The sequence below is a fragment of the Trichoplusia ni genome, chromosome 7, assembly GCF_003590095.1.
Source record: "Trichoplusia ni isolate ovarian cell line Hi5 chromosome 7, tn1, whole genome shotgun sequence".
NCBI lineage: Eukaryota > Metazoa > Arthropoda > Insecta > Lepidoptera > Noctuidae > Trichoplusia > Trichoplusia ni.
In genome coordinates, this window is record NC_039484.1 from 1,713,394 (window position 1) to 1,728,603 (window position 15,210).

Here is a 15,210-nt window from a genome sequence, read left to right on the forward strand (position 1 = left end):
TCTGCTTTCCCTCATCTTCATTTTCGACGTAATCCTTGAACATAACCTTAAGCACATCTTGATTTAACTGGCCTTCATCATTAATCTGAAAGCAAAAGATTATTTCAAAAGTCTGGGCAATTTTTAGACCAAGGCTTTTTAAGGATACCTGTTAGCTTTGCAAAAGACTCAGAGGGTTAGAGAACGATATTGTTACTGCCAATTTTTCTATTACTATTCCGTTTTTAGGTTATACTTACCAAATCCAATGTCTTTACGAAGCAGTTCTTCAAGCATGGGTCGATATCCTCATCTTCAACTTTACTATCTCTGACACCACAAGGCTCTAAGCATTTGTCGATTATTGAGCGCATTGATTTTAAAATAGCGGTTTCATCGTTTTCACTCAGGCACTGAAATTGAAGAACAAATATAAAATTTCTACTAAGGACTTTAATTTAAGAATATCGTTTCATATCACTTTATTATTGTAAAGGAGAAATTTTAATAATTTCGAAGCGAAGTATTCATGTGAAGGAAATTGGTGTAAAATTAGCTCATACTTGGGATTAGCACAAAGGCCACTTTTTATTCCAATACTGTAAGGTGATGTTTTGTTCAACTATAACCAACATCTTGTCATCCAAAATATAGTTTTAAATATATTTTGAGACTGTAGTTAGTACTAAAGGTGATAGAAAACATTGTAATTCTTGGTACTTTTTAACAAAATCACTTACTTGGACACTCGAAACGAATATTGCCACTAGCGCAGATTGTAGCAACACGACATTCATTTTACGCATTTTGTAATATGTTTAAAATCACTCTGCGAGAATTACAACTCCTATTTATATTAAATTGTATTTATTTTAAATACAGGACAGAAAGGAAAATATATTATATATAGGCACCGTAGTTATTTTAAAGTGCGATTATCACACCAATTGACATCTTAAAATATGTCAAGTTAGAAACAGAACTCGGTGCAATGATTTCGTAGGTATTTTTGTACAATCTAAATCTTAAGGAACTGAAAAGTGTGAGAATCTCTGTGGTTATTGGGACCGGAATGTAACATGGATAAATGGGACATTTGTACGTTGGACATTGACATAAGTAAATTAAAACAAATACAGTACTCCCCTGAATCCAATAAAAAAGATTGAATAAACTAAGGACAATAAAATTGTATCGATAAAATTGTAACATACTATTTTTTCAGCGACTTTATCAGCGGTAAAATTATAGATGGCTGGTATCTAACGTTATGTGGTAAAAAATATTCAACAAAGGTCGTTGAAAACGAAATTTTTTTTTCCTTCGTTCATTCACATGGATCCCTAAATCATAATAAAATAAACATGGCAATGACCATTGTGCGATCATTTGCTACTTCCTCTTGCTACAATATAGAAAAACACAATAGACTCTCAATGTATGATTATGAAACAGTATTAACACAGAACTCTGGGTCTGATGGAAATTCCCAAGTGCCATTTCAAGGTCAGGTCATTAGTGATATGCACTCTAGGGTTCGGCCTTTGGTATTAGAGGACCTTATATCCGACAAGAAATGTCTAGGCACCTGTATAAGGGGTATGGATGAGGTCGCAGAGAGGCTGTCATCGTCGGACATGTGGAGTCTTCCTGCATGCTTAATGCACAAAACCTAAAGGCAATTAGTGTAATTTGTTGACATAAATATTTTTTAAGCATTTTCTCAGATGTTTCTTTTCTCTTTTTTGTTCATCTCTTTTTTTTATTTTTTACTTTGGCTTTCAGTATGTTGTCAGATTGAAAAAAAGTTTTCGTGATTTTTTAATATTTTTTTTAAACTACTATTTTATTATTACATACAGGAATATGTACGACATACCGATGGAAAATTTGTTAAACAATAAAATTAGATTACTTTTTTTAAATCTTTTCTAGCTATAGGTATGTATGATATACAATATAGCTTGAGAGAAAAGCTAGGCACAAGGAAATAGGGGAAGTATCGAATGATCTAATTATTTCATTTTTTTGTATGACTCGGATTTCCACAAATTCTAACCTAAAGAGAGATCATAAACGTAACATAATTTTCATACATGAGACGTATGAAATGAGAGGAATAAAGGTTCTAGTTCAAAGTGCACGAGAGACTAATACATACACTTAATTAATTATATTGGTAGCTAAAATAAGTATATAATTATGCAATTATTATGTTTTTGAAGAGGCCTTTTAAATGGCCAGTCAAAAGCAGCAAGGAGTTTTTAAGTTAAGAAATACTGACCTCTGAATCAAGAAATTTTAGCAAAGTTCCTTCCCATCTGCATTGGGCATCATCAATACATAATAATTATTTACAGATTCTTTCTTGCTACAGATTTACTATGGTAATACTGTATTACCCCAATACGGGTAATGAAAATGTGTGTCAGAAAAACGTGTTTTGAATTTTCTTTATGATTTCCAGTGTATTTCTAATATCAAAGCGGATATTTGTACACCACATTAACAATATTTGTGTGGCCAAACTCACAGTGCAGACAAGTGTTTGTGTGATCCACGAACGCTTGGTCTGCGCCTTCCTGTCTTTGTGAAAAATATATTGATAAAGGTTGTCAGTTACGAAATATTTTTTTTAACTATAAAATTCTATGTTTGTTTTTCTTTTGTTACTTCCCATGTTTATGATATTGATAATAGGTACATTAAAATACAAGTAAAGACAAAGTGAAAACGAGTTACTTTTGTAAGTATATTGTGTTTAAAAAATAAAACAAAAAATTGAACACAACACAATTTATTATATTATTATCTTCAAATTTATAGTTTAACGAGAAGTAGTGTAGGACTCGACGCCACGTTCAGGGTTTACTGAAATAAAAGAAAAAAATGTTAATGGCAATCTATTCATTAGTTATAACGAGTTTAGCAAAAACTAAACAAAGTCCTATGACTTCTTGACAAAAATTGTTTCCTGGCAGTATCTTTAAATATATCCAGCCGATATTAATGTCCCTCTACACTGTTAAAAAAAGGCTTCCTCCAAGGAAAAAAGTTTCATGGTTAATTTTATACAAAAAAAATCGCAATCGGTTATTTAACGTGACTAAGTAACATAAGAATGGAAATAGATTGGAATATATTATGATATCTTGCCTTGTTTCAATGTTTTCCACAACTTTCACACAAAAAACTGCAAACTAAGCAAAGCAAGTTATAAATTCACTTCTGAATTTATCAGCAGATTATAAGTACTAGACAACTGATAAATTTAATTACAATTATTGTGAGTGTAAGTGCATTATGAATAATAATCGGACACAAAACAATAGATCGTCTTCATTAGACAGACATTTGTACTGGGTGGTCTTCACTTCCGGTATCGCAGTAAAGCCTACAAATCACTAGACCTAGATGCCAGTCGTTGTTGTGAATTAACATGTTGTTTAATATTTAAATAATTAACTTAATATATAAATTCATACTAACTCCGTGAACGCCGTGAAAACATTCAATGACACTCTGAATACGCTTTTCATCTGCCTCCGCACCTTCGGTTGTATTGTCAATTTTCTCTGTAAAAATAATGAAAATATATGTAACAATTGTCATTGGCTTTATTTTTTCTAATTCGAATTTATTATCATTGGCTTTAGGCTACGTGCTACATCACGTGCTGCAAGGAAATTGCAAGGTCAGATCAGCCAGACTCCGCAAATGTTTGAGACAAGTACAGATAAAAAGACTTATGTATCTGTTATTAAAATTGCCACTTATGAAATTTGCAAAATCTGGATGGCTTTCATAATTTATTGACACCGCTTATGTGCCAAGTTCGTTGGATAAGAATCACGATAATTCAAAGGTAAAAAACTTAATAATTGAGAGAGGAGAATTTTATCTTACCTTCAAAGCATTTATCAAATATAGCTATCAACTTCTTAGCCTCGTCTTCATCTTCCACGAAGTCCTTGAAATTCTGACGAACCACTTCTGGATCTACCATCCCTTTGTCATCTATCTGTACAAATGAATTATCAATTCGGTTAATAATAATGTTTAGTCAAACACTTGTTTCAAAGATTTGTCAAGTAAACATGTGATTTGTGGAGGCATTATACACGGTGATTTTTTAGTCGTCTTACAAAAGCAGACCAGTTCATGTATCCGACGTAAAATACCCCTAGGCGCGATTTTTTTTTATCATCAACTAAGATAATAAGTACGAAGAAACAAGAGAAATCTGAAATATACTCTTAAAAATGATAAAAACGCCGCCGCCCGCGCCCCTCACCATTGTTACAAGGCTCGGACCGCGGTCGCAAAAGAGCTGTGTTTCTAAAAAACTTCGAATTGCATCATAATATTTAATAAAAATTGCATTTAATTTTTTTTTAAATCTCATAAATACCTATTTTTTTATCATGAACGTGTTCTAGTCATTGGATACATGAACTGGGCTGCTTTTGTAAGACGACTAAAAATCACGGTGTATAATGGTAATCAAAATTGCTTCAATGAATTATCTAACAAAACTCTACTCCAAACACAAAAACCGTTTTCTTTTTAACATCTAACAACAATCAAACTGAGAACCTCCTTTTTTGAGGTCGCTTAAAATTTTCGGAGACTTGTATTAAAAATCATAGTAATATCATTCAATACAACAATGTCAATCTTGGTGCCCCAATTCACTGATCAGGGTTACTAATCTTGCTTCTATCTAGGTGGTTTACCAACATTTCTTAATGTAAGCTGCTGTTATTGTTGTGGAAGCAAGATGGCCGCAACACACACCGAGTGTGGTGATTTGTCTTCCATTAAAACTTCTGATTCAGAAATCCATAACACATACAATAAAGCGGCTACATTACTTTAACTGCCATTTAGCCGAAGTAAATGTTTTCAGATTTCGGCTTTGTCTATGTATGTATCTCACAATCACTTCAAAATACCTAAACCAATATTGTTGTATCGTTAAACTCGTTCTGTCACCACAAGCAACACTTTGTTTATTTGAAAATTTTTAATGTATTTTGACTTACAATTTTAAGTTTTGTCATAAAGCATTTATTCAAGCATGGATTATTCGGTTTTTCCTTAGGATCAAATTCTTCTATACCACAAGCTTCTAAACACTCCTTGGCAACAGGCCCTAATACTTCAAGCATCTTGTCTCTTTCACTGTCACTGATGCACTGGAAAATAAATATGAATTTTAATTTTATAGTTTAGGTAAATAATTTGTAAATATGTTCACAAGCATAACATCTTTTTTATATTAATGTTTAAAACTAATTTTTAAATACTTATTGTTTTCCAAGTTAACGTTTTATTGACATGAGGCTTATTTACATAAAACAATATGGAAACAAAATAATTTAAGACCAAAACAAAGAAACGACACAATACTTACTAAAACATTTCTCGCACACATTACGAGCAAAGCAAAGTTTAACACATTTAGATTCCACATTTTTATGAAACTTCGAACTGACCTCAAACTTTCTAGTATTAAGTTAAAAAGTTGACTTGCAGTAAACCATCGGCTTCCTATATTATATACAAACACAGGGGGAAGAGTAAGCTGTTATGTAATTATAATACTTAAATATATAATTACCACTTTAATATATCATTCACGCAAATAACAAAACTGCACATTGTGAAGTGTCAAGTTCGATCTAAAATGTAAGAAGCGATTTCGTATGTATTTTTTTATTATTGTTTATTCAGATAACTAAGATCTATACAGTACAGTATACGACACATGCCACACTGGTTAATGAGTATATTTAATCTTTAAAGCATATTGCAGAGATTTGGATCTTGTTAATTAACAAAAGTCTCCATATAACCAACAATTACCATCATAAGTCCAATCGTCAAATGACTTGTGACAGCCGTTACCACTGATAGAAAATGGATACTCAATACTCAATTATTTATTGCGTTCCATAATGGACATCAAGGTCTTAAATAATACAGAACCATTATGGACCCTGTTCGGCACAGCAATATCTTAGGAGAGAGGAAGCAGTAACAAACCGCCTTATATACATACATGGTACATATGCCTATCTAAAATTTTATGTTCGTTTTTAGACTATTTCGATATATTTAAAAGTTTTTTGTTGACGCTTAAACCTGTGGAAATGGCTCTTGACTATAGGATAATTGCCTATTGCAGTCATAAGTCATCAAGATAAAGTTTAACTGTCAATCGAATGATTTGCAGCATCCTTTACACCAGTAGATTTTCGATGCAGGCCGAAAAGCTAATTTATAATATCCAAGAATCTAAAGAGAATAGTGTAAGCCTTTTCATTCGAAGTATAAATTATACATTGTATTAATATTTGGGTTTTCTTTCGATCATCCAAAACCATCCGACAGAAGAGAAAAATAACGTCAGGAAACGAAAGGAAGTAAGCTTGGTTAACTTTTTTTAAACCTGCTTTATAAAGACGGTTTCCCAGCATTGGGAAATACATAAGCTAGTACTATCATCGTTTTGTTTCACAATGGATCCCCAGTTGTCAATACAACAAACATGATAATATCATGCTCCAATACAATACGCTGCGATTATTTGCCACATCCTGTATACAGTACACAATAGCTTGCTTTTTAAGAGACTAACTGAGACCCGCGGGTTCGTCCGAACTATTCCTGCTCCTATATGTCGGTAAGAGTCGTCATAACTTTCGTGATACGTAGATTCATTACTTAATAAAAATAATTTTTTTAATTCGAAAAACTAACTTATTTAAATGATGCGAGAATTTTGTACGAATTGCGTTACATTGCTTTTTTGTCCGACCACCTATAGTGTCCTAGCTTCTCGGCAGCGCAATGTATTGTATTACAACTCCCTCGACAATTCTTGTTTTTTCTAAATACTGGTTCTAATAAAACACGTTAGAAAAAACTCACAAGCAAACAAACAATTAAGTTTTATAATATGGTATTAAGTGTAATGTAAATGGTCATGCTAATATAGTTCTCGGGAATAAAATGATCATGTCAATTTTCAATGCCAATACGTGACAATTTTTTCCTGTAAATTTCAGTGTCATTCAATCTGTTATTGAAACATCGCGTGTTATTTTAAACAATAATATGAATACTACGTTAAATTGGGTATGGTCAGTGTTGTAACTTATAAAAAAACTTTTGCTTTACATTTGCTACTTAAAAATTTAGGTACGTGAGTCAAGTTAGTTCTATAGTATTTTCTTGTTTTTTAAGACCAAGTACTTGTAAAACAGATCATTAAATGAATTTAAATATCTGGATGCTATACATCATTTCAAGACGTAAATTACCTAGTCCATTATGTATAAACGTCTTTCTGGCAATAAAGAAATTATTATTAATTCGCTAATTGAAGGACTAAAAAAATCTCTATAACAAATGCTTTATTTTCTTAAGAAAAAATAAATATATTTTAGTTACATCACTGGTTTTAACGAAGACTCGTAATATACAAGACCTTTGCTCTAAATAAATCAAGTTAACATCACATCGAAGCAGGTCAAGTAAATAAAGCAATTATCGTGTTAAACGCATCTTAACCTCATTTGCATCATTAGCCAACCCACATTATATTGTCATAGGCTTCCTTATAGATTAATCTTGATGCTTGTTAAATAATGTATTGACGTCACGCGCTGTCACGCTCATAGACCGACATCGCATTAATTACAAGTTGTCCGTTGCACGCAGCATTAGCGCATTACAAATGAAAACGTGACTCTGTATTTATTTTTATAGACACGTGTACTATTTCGATGTTACTGGAAGTAGTGTTTTTTTTAAGTTGTCACTGTACCTACTTCATTCATAGAAGACTGCTTCCAAGTGAATGTTGTCAAATTTAATAGAAACCAACACAATAAACAAAAGGACATCAATTAAGTATCTTATTTTCGCTTTCAGGTTTTTAATTTCAAGACGTTATTTTAAAGACATTTCATAAAATGTGTTAAGGGCGAGATAGACTCGCAACAATCAGACATAAAGAAAAAGAAATAAAAAAAAAATGTTATCCATAAAATTTTTGACGGTACCTATCGTTCCTTTCCGACGATATGTATTTTTGTTATAAAAATGGCAATAGAACTGTGATTTCCATTTTCTAGCTATTACGGATTTTTAATCTGGAGCATGGTGATAGACGGAGGAGAAGACGAACCGACAACAGAACTTTTAATAATGGGGATCCGTTTTGGCCCTTTGGGTACGAATTAAAAACTTAAAATATTTTACAAAATATATTTCACAGTAAAACAAAACGGGAATTCAGCCTGCCTTTGGGTTTTCGGGATTCTTTCCTGCACTTAATTTTCTAGGTTATTCTGAAAGTAAAATAAAAACATTCAGGACGTAAGAAACAAACATTTTTTTAAAGTATCGAATTATTTCATTACTGATACTATTATTGATTTAAGTTTGTATATGAAACACTACACCATAAAATTACAAAAATTGCGTCAAAAACAGAAATAAAATAATATGTAATAAAAAAATAACAAGTTTCTTCCAAAAAAGTCACCAAAAGCACCTCGTACAAAACTATCGAAGCTGTTAAGGCGAGACAGCGACATGAAGCGTTTCCTTTCTTTCACAACTGTAATAATCTTACTATGTTGTCAAGGTTTAAAATACAGTGTACCTACAATGTGACAGATACTATATTATAGTTTTGTTAAAGTTCTAACTAGTTTGTCTGGTTTCGAATACACTTGCCTTTTTCTTCACTTCGACGATACACTTGAACAGTAACTGGGCTCTATCACAGCCTTCGTCTCCGTCACTCACCTCTTCATCGTTCACTGAAACACAAAGAAGAAACTTTTAAAAGGATGTTTTACAGAAATAAGTTATTGACTAATTCCGAATTATTATTGCACAGAAAAGATAAAGGCCGAAATTAAGAATCTTACCGAATACCAATCAGACACCGAATACCTACATATAAGTTGAATGTTCAGTAAAAGCGAATATATTATATTGTTTTATAAGGCTTCAGGGTTAACACCAAATTTTACGGGTTCAATAAACTATTTCTAGAGTTTAGTATAGGTGCTTTCAAAATGTAACAAAGTATATCATAAATAGCTAGTAATCATATAAACTTACCTTTAGAACATTCCTCGGTAATTTGGTCAAAAATCTGCAGAGCATCTTCACTTTGGATATTTGCTTTCATGAATTCAGTAGTCTTCTCCACGTCAAGCATTCCTTTGCTATCAAACTGGAATATACGAAACAGAAACTAAAAGATTTGTTTGTTTGTTCTTATGTTTTTCATAGGCAGGAGGGAATGCATTGCCATACACCGACATAAAAAACGCGGATGAAGTAGCACGGCGGTTCAGATGTATTCAGTAGTAGTCTAATACTACCCATTCCCTTCCCCAAGAGAGCGGGCTTCCATGAGGATTCCCCGCCGCGCCGGTACGATTTTCACCAAAACAAGGCCGCCCATAAGATGATAAGATTTTTTCATAGGCGCCACTATGCTTTTAGTCTTCTCTTTAGAAATTTAGAGTTTTTAATACTTACAAATTCAGCGTTTTTGAGGAAACAGCTCATGAAACAAGGATCAATGTTGGCATCAACACCTTTATTCTTTTCTTCTTCAAACTGTTCTTCTGACATTCCAAACTTTTCTTCGCATTCAACGAGAAATGGATGTAGAGCTGCTTTTAAACCAGACTTCTCTTCGATGGACAATGCCTAGAAATGTATATTTAGAATACACAATTACAAGTAGGTTAAGATTTAATACTTTTTTTTTTACATTTTGTTTTAATGCCTAAAATGGATCAAGGCCTTACCTTCATTTATCCTATTTATCCTTTATTTATCCTAACTCGATATTATTTCTTTTCTAGAAGAATGGAAATAAAGTGATAAAAATAATTCTAATAAAGCTCGGTGAACTTTATCAATACGAAGGTTAAAAGAATATATATATTAGATCACTAGATAACATTAATCAGCAATATATAGAGTCAAATGAATAGGGCGATGTTTTACATCAATAAAACAGAGTTAATTCTTACATCCATGTTCCCCAAACACAATATCACAGTGGCAGACACAAGTAACCAGCGGCCGAACATGATTCCTGATTCAGACACTTTACAATGTATAAGGTACTTCTCCAATACTCTACATTTATATGAGTCTGAGGTGTCGACTGCAACATTTATATGAAATACTCGTAAATTAAAGATAATTGCGACAATTTTGTCATTTAAGATATTTAACACCTTAGTATGTATGTACATCTCACATGCAGAGAATTATGTCTATTTAATTCCATCATTCGCCGCTAAGATTTTCCTAGACACTGAAAATTGACATCTTAAATTCTTAAGATTTTAGGGAGTTTTTTTACGAATTAATGATCAAATAGAGTAAAGCAAGGCCATGGTCAAAAATACGAAATAGAAAACCCGAATAAAATAGGAATGATGACAATTTTTTTTTTGCAGAGTCCGTCTTGTAGTTTTTTGTATAATAATGGATACGTTTTTTTTTTAATTTGTCCCGCGAACACAAGTTGACCAATTTACAGCGAATAAAACTTACGCGTGACGTCACGATTGAGTATAAATTTTACCATATCGTTACGTCACAAGCCCCCTCTCCTAAACTTTAAAGCAGTTAATCTTTGTCAATTCTAGTTTTTCTGAAAAAGGAAAAAATACGTGTCTCATACTTTTCAATTATCTAACTGAGGGACTAATGAGATTTTTTCTTTTCATACCCAGTCATCATCCCTATTGAACAGCCACAATTTGTTTCTGACTTTAGTATCTACCTCGATACAGGTTACTTTTACAGGCTACGTCAAGAGACCTTGTTGGAGTTGGAGTCGCCTTTTTGATAAATAAAATCCAACCAAAAACATTTTCATGTAAAATGCTGCCAAGACGAGCCCATATGACTCTCACTGTCAAAAAGTCTACATGAGATCTGATATCTCATGTAGAGCCAAGCTTCTAATACTACCCGCCCTAACTCTATAAGGCCTAACCTCACAAACTCTACTCCTTAGTCAAAATATGTGGCTTGGCCATTTTGCTATATTCACATAGGCGTAAGGTGAAAAATTAATTCACTGTTACGAACGGCCAAGCCACATACTCGTATTTCAGTCTCGAAATCAGCGTTTTTTAGATATTAATAAATCTAAAGTATAAAAGCTATGTAATTAAAACTTTATATATTCAATAAGTCCACTATTGAAAATGTATCCCGAAAATTTTGTTGATCTAGCATTATCCAAACCCAAATTATGAGGGTCGAAAAAAAGACGAAGCGCTTCGAGAAAAGGTAGGTAGTGCCCGTGCGCTTCGCTTGGCTCGTCCTGGCGGGGGCACCACCGTGCCCCCAGATCTCATCGACATTTTCAAGTTATCGTTAACAAATAATTTCCTAATGTCTATTTTTTGTTTGGTTTCGTTGGGTGTTCAGAGCAATGCACCGATAATCGAGTATATACCATGCCGAACCCACTGTGACGACATGACGCGATTTCGATCCCTACGTAGGACTAGCGTTTTTGTATTCCAAAACGATTTGTTCTGAGTCTGAATGTCCTTGGGTCCATGAGAAATCCCCGCGACACGAAAAAAAATGTGTTTAGTGAGAGTTATTTCCATTTAAAAAATACACAATTAAAATAACTCTGCATGTCTAATGCAATGCACTGTGGCTCCTGCTATGCTTATAGCAAATGCGGTCTTCAATACAGTTATTAAAAAAGATGTTTTGTGCTACAATTACTTCAAAAAAAGAACTGTTTATTTCCATGAAAAAGAAATAAAAGTAATTATAAATATTACATAAGTAGCAAAAATCTATTACATCTAGATTTTAGGCCCTTATGGAGTCACAGTCTTATGAAAAACTTTGTTTCAAATGTTTTCTGTATCAATATCTACGAGGTTTTGATGATATTAGATTTCGATTTGTTTTAACAAATAATACATAATCTTCATAATATTAATACTACGTTTTTTTGTCTCTTGTGGGTCTGATTATTTTTCAGATATAAACTTTACAAACTTTATTGACAAATTGTCAGTTCATTAAGTAAGGTAGTCCGAGTAGATCTGCCTTTACCGGGCAGTCAATACAGAAGGGTGTTATGAAATTTAACGTGTTATTTTTATCCTAGCGAAATTTGTTTCTGTCTGTTTAGCAACTTACTTTGGGTTCAGAACAATGTATGTGATGTTGTCCGCATTTATTTATTTATTTACTTAAAGTAACCAAAAGTCAAATCAAACTAAAGACCTTAAACGTGACTAACGTGGTACCTAAATAAAACATTATGTCTATTAGAAAAAATTGACTCCCGCACTAAGAAATTGTAATTTTGTGTCGCCGTGTTTTCCCGAGTACTTAATACAAGGACAACCAAATTTAGAACAAGCATTCACAAATCAAAAAAATTATTGTCATGCTCGGGGTCCGAACCTGCGACTCGTGGCGCAGAGATACTTTAACGCGGTGACCTTCACCACTCGGCTATCCGAACAATCCAAAATCTGGGCTCTACATCAAATGTAATTTTTTACAGCCCCATTATTCTTGTGATATGTAACATGTAAATAAGCAGACCGACACATAATAGCTAGTTATTCTCAAGTACTGTCCGTACTTAATTACACATGATAGAGGCGCACCTAGCATTTATTTCCTTACATGCGAAACATGACTGTACATTTTTATGCTAGGACCGTATTTTTATCTGATAATCTTGCGGAATCTTTTGAATGCAGGCCTTGATCATAAAATTATGCTTTGTTGTAGGAATGTATATCATTATTATTATCACTCGGGTAATCTTAGTGGACACAGGTTTTGTTATTGTTTAGCTAGATGCAGGTGGTAGTGTATATAAAAGCGAGGTTTTGTCGTCGTCCGTGTTTTGATATTTTATAGTTAATAAAGTTGAAATAATAGTAAATAGTGTCTTTTTTCAATTCTGCTCGAAATTTCAATAAATTAGAGAGCTGAAATCTAATTTAAGATCAGACTCTTTTCTTTTTACATTTCCAAAAGTGTATTCCTAATTTCCTTTTTCAGTATTTTTCAATAGTTGAATAAATTAAACATGATCAGTATTTTACTATCCAACATTTTGTGGTCAGACAGGTTTTAACAAATAAAACAAAAATATTAATTAAAATTTTAATTCCAGAATTATGCAAATATAAAATCTTCCGGCTTAAACTCGTATATGCACTTCGCGGTCCAATACGAAGCCTCGCAGATGTCCTTGTATTTCTTTTCTGTAAATCATAAATTTATATTAAAACTAGTCTATTAAAGCTCTTGATTAAAGATTGTATCCTTGCAGAAAAAAAACGGGCCCTCTGCGTGAAAATGTTTTCATTACAAATCATTATAAGGAATTAAAAAACCTTTAAAGACGATTCGGACCAGCGACACAGAGGATTTTCTACAATAGGCAAAAGAAAAAAAATTGTTGACTTTTAAATTGATGACGTATGCATTTACGACCAAAGGTAAGCATCGAGGTACCGTATCTCGATATTTATTTTTATTTTCTCTTCAGATAAATAGATTCGAAGAATAAAGCTTCTAGATACTTACGAACATCTTTGCACTTATTAACCGCAGCTTTGGCAGACTCCTTCACGTCAGGAGGATACATCAGATCGATTTGTTTCATCGAAGCATCGTAGTTCAGTCTGTTGTTTTTTATCTGTCAATTATGAATGAAAAAATGTAAGAAAATTACTTTTCCATTTAACAAACACTCTGTATATTCAGCAACGGAATTCGGTTAACATAATTCGAATTTTAAGACGTTAACACAAACGTCAAAGTCAGTCATTTCGTATTGTGCTGTTGGGTACTAAAAGAGGCTTGGCAATTGGCAGCTAATATCTAAAGCAGACTAAATATCTATCTTGCAAATTTCTAAGAAATATTGGATTGTATAGAACAACTTCGGATATTTTAGATTATGTTTATACTATACATATTATATATTTATTATATTACGAAAATGGGATATAATTATTCAAAGGCCCCTGTGCCACCGCCTGGGCACTACCCTGTGTCCAAACGGGACGTATTGGTATTTTTTTTTATTTAAATATATTTTGTTCATATGGGTACTTACAACATTAGTCATCTCAAAAATACAAGCAATGTAACACATTACATTCTTATCTTCTATGAATTTTCCTTTGTCTATACTTCCAATCTGATCTGTAAATTAAAGTTGATTTTGTGGTATTAATACTCTATTCTCAATTTTTTATTTCAAATACTACAGATTTTTATTTTTAAAGAAAAGGTTACGTTGTTGATATTTTTTACAAAGACACTCCCGAATTATTTATCTTTTAAACCAAAACAAATCGAATTCAAAATTGACGAAGCCATGGCCAGAAACACATGCTGTAACATACCACCACTTTAATTTTTCCGGGTAAAACTATGTCACTATTGGGAGTTTCTTTTTTACCATAACTTTTGTCCCTTGAGATCTTTTTTCATACCTTCGGTCACTTGATTCTTGCCCATGCAGTTTTTCTTCAACATTTTCCCTGAATTCTTAAGCTGTTGTCTTGACATCTGCAAATTATTAACTTAACAGTCTCTAATTCCGAAAAACATATAGCAAGAAATTACAAGCGAAAGTATAATTTTTACTCGTATCCAGAAAAAATCAACTACATTCTTAATTTTACATCGTGTTAAAGAAAATACTAAAATATAAATAGATTTGTCTGAAATAATACTTTTTACAATAGTAATGAACAAGAATATTACGATATAAGATTGATTCCGAGACAAAACACTATCGGCGTTCAAAATATGATCGAGCATTTCTTTCACACATTGTATACTCAATTGTCATAATATACTTACGGCATCACTACCACTTGTCAAAAACATAGCGATGATAAAAAACCACAATCTCTTCGAATCCATCACGACACAAACAAAACACGATCGGACTGTTTACTTAACCGTTCCCAATCCATATATATGCAAGCCCTAGACTCTGATTACAGGGCGTAGCTGACAATACAGTGCAATAGAGTGTATCATTACCAAAGAAAATACATAAATTAGCGAGCTAAGTGCAGTTTAGGTCTTAACGTTTGTGTACCAGAGAAAATGAGTGTGTAATCTTGTGTATAGCAAACATATAAAGACGTAAAT

At 32.7% G+C, this 15,210-nt stretch overlaps 3 protein-coding genes across 3 annotated transcripts in view; 1 reads left to right on the forward strand and 2 right to left on the reverse strand.

Annotated features, from left to right (window-relative positions):
* Positions 1–15,210, forward strand: part of LOC113496108 (general odorant-binding protein 72-like) — a 42,055-nt gene that overhangs the window by 15,628 nt on the left and 11,217 nt on the right. The window lies entirely within an intron of this gene.
* LOC113496110 lies at positions 8,390–10,058 on the reverse strand. The gene is made up of 4 exons (XM_026875226.1): positions 10,053–10,058; positions 9,550–9,723; positions 9,124–9,238; positions 8,390–8,816 (listed from the first exon to the last, which is right to left on the reverse strand). Exons 1-4 carry the CDS (start codon positions 10,056–10,058, stop codon positions 8,698–8,700), a joined length of 414 nt encoding a protein of 137 aa, XP_026731027.1. The 3' UTR covers positions 8,390–8,697.
* Positions 13,210–14,976, reverse strand: LOC113496111 (general odorant-binding protein 72-like). The gene is made up of 5 exons (XM_026875227.1): positions 14,914–14,976; positions 14,541–14,616; positions 14,159–14,247; positions 13,624–13,735; positions 13,210–13,298 (listed from the first exon to the last, which is right to left on the reverse strand). The coding sequence occupies exons 1-5, from the start codon at positions 14,974–14,976 to the stop codon at positions 13,210–13,212; spliced, it is 429 nt and encodes a 142-aa protein (XP_026731028.1).

Bases quoted from the DNA above. Each gene is read 5' to 3' on its own strand.
- LOC113496110 (XM_026875226.1), bottom strand. The intron at 9,239-9,549 runs GTAAGTATTAAA...CGTATATTCCAG, and splicing joins TCCTCAAAAACGCTGAATTT to TTTGATAGCAAAGGAATGCT. The intron at 8,817-9,123 runs GTAAGTTTATAT...TTTGTGTTTCAG, and splicing joins TACCGAGGAATGTTCTAAAG to TGAACGATGAAGAGGTGAGT.
- LOC113496111 (XM_026875227.1), bottom strand. From the start codon at position 14,976: ATGGATTCGAAGAGATTGTGGTTTTTTATCATCGCTATGTTTTTGACA. The intron at 14,248-14,540 runs GTATGAAAAAAG...TTTAATTTACAG, and splicing joins CAAGAATCAAGTGACCGAAG to ATCAGATTGGAAGTATAGAC. The intron at 13,736-14,158 runs GTAAGTACCCAT...CATAATTGACAG, and splicing joins TTTTTGAGATGACTAATGTT to ATAAAAAACAACAGACTGAA.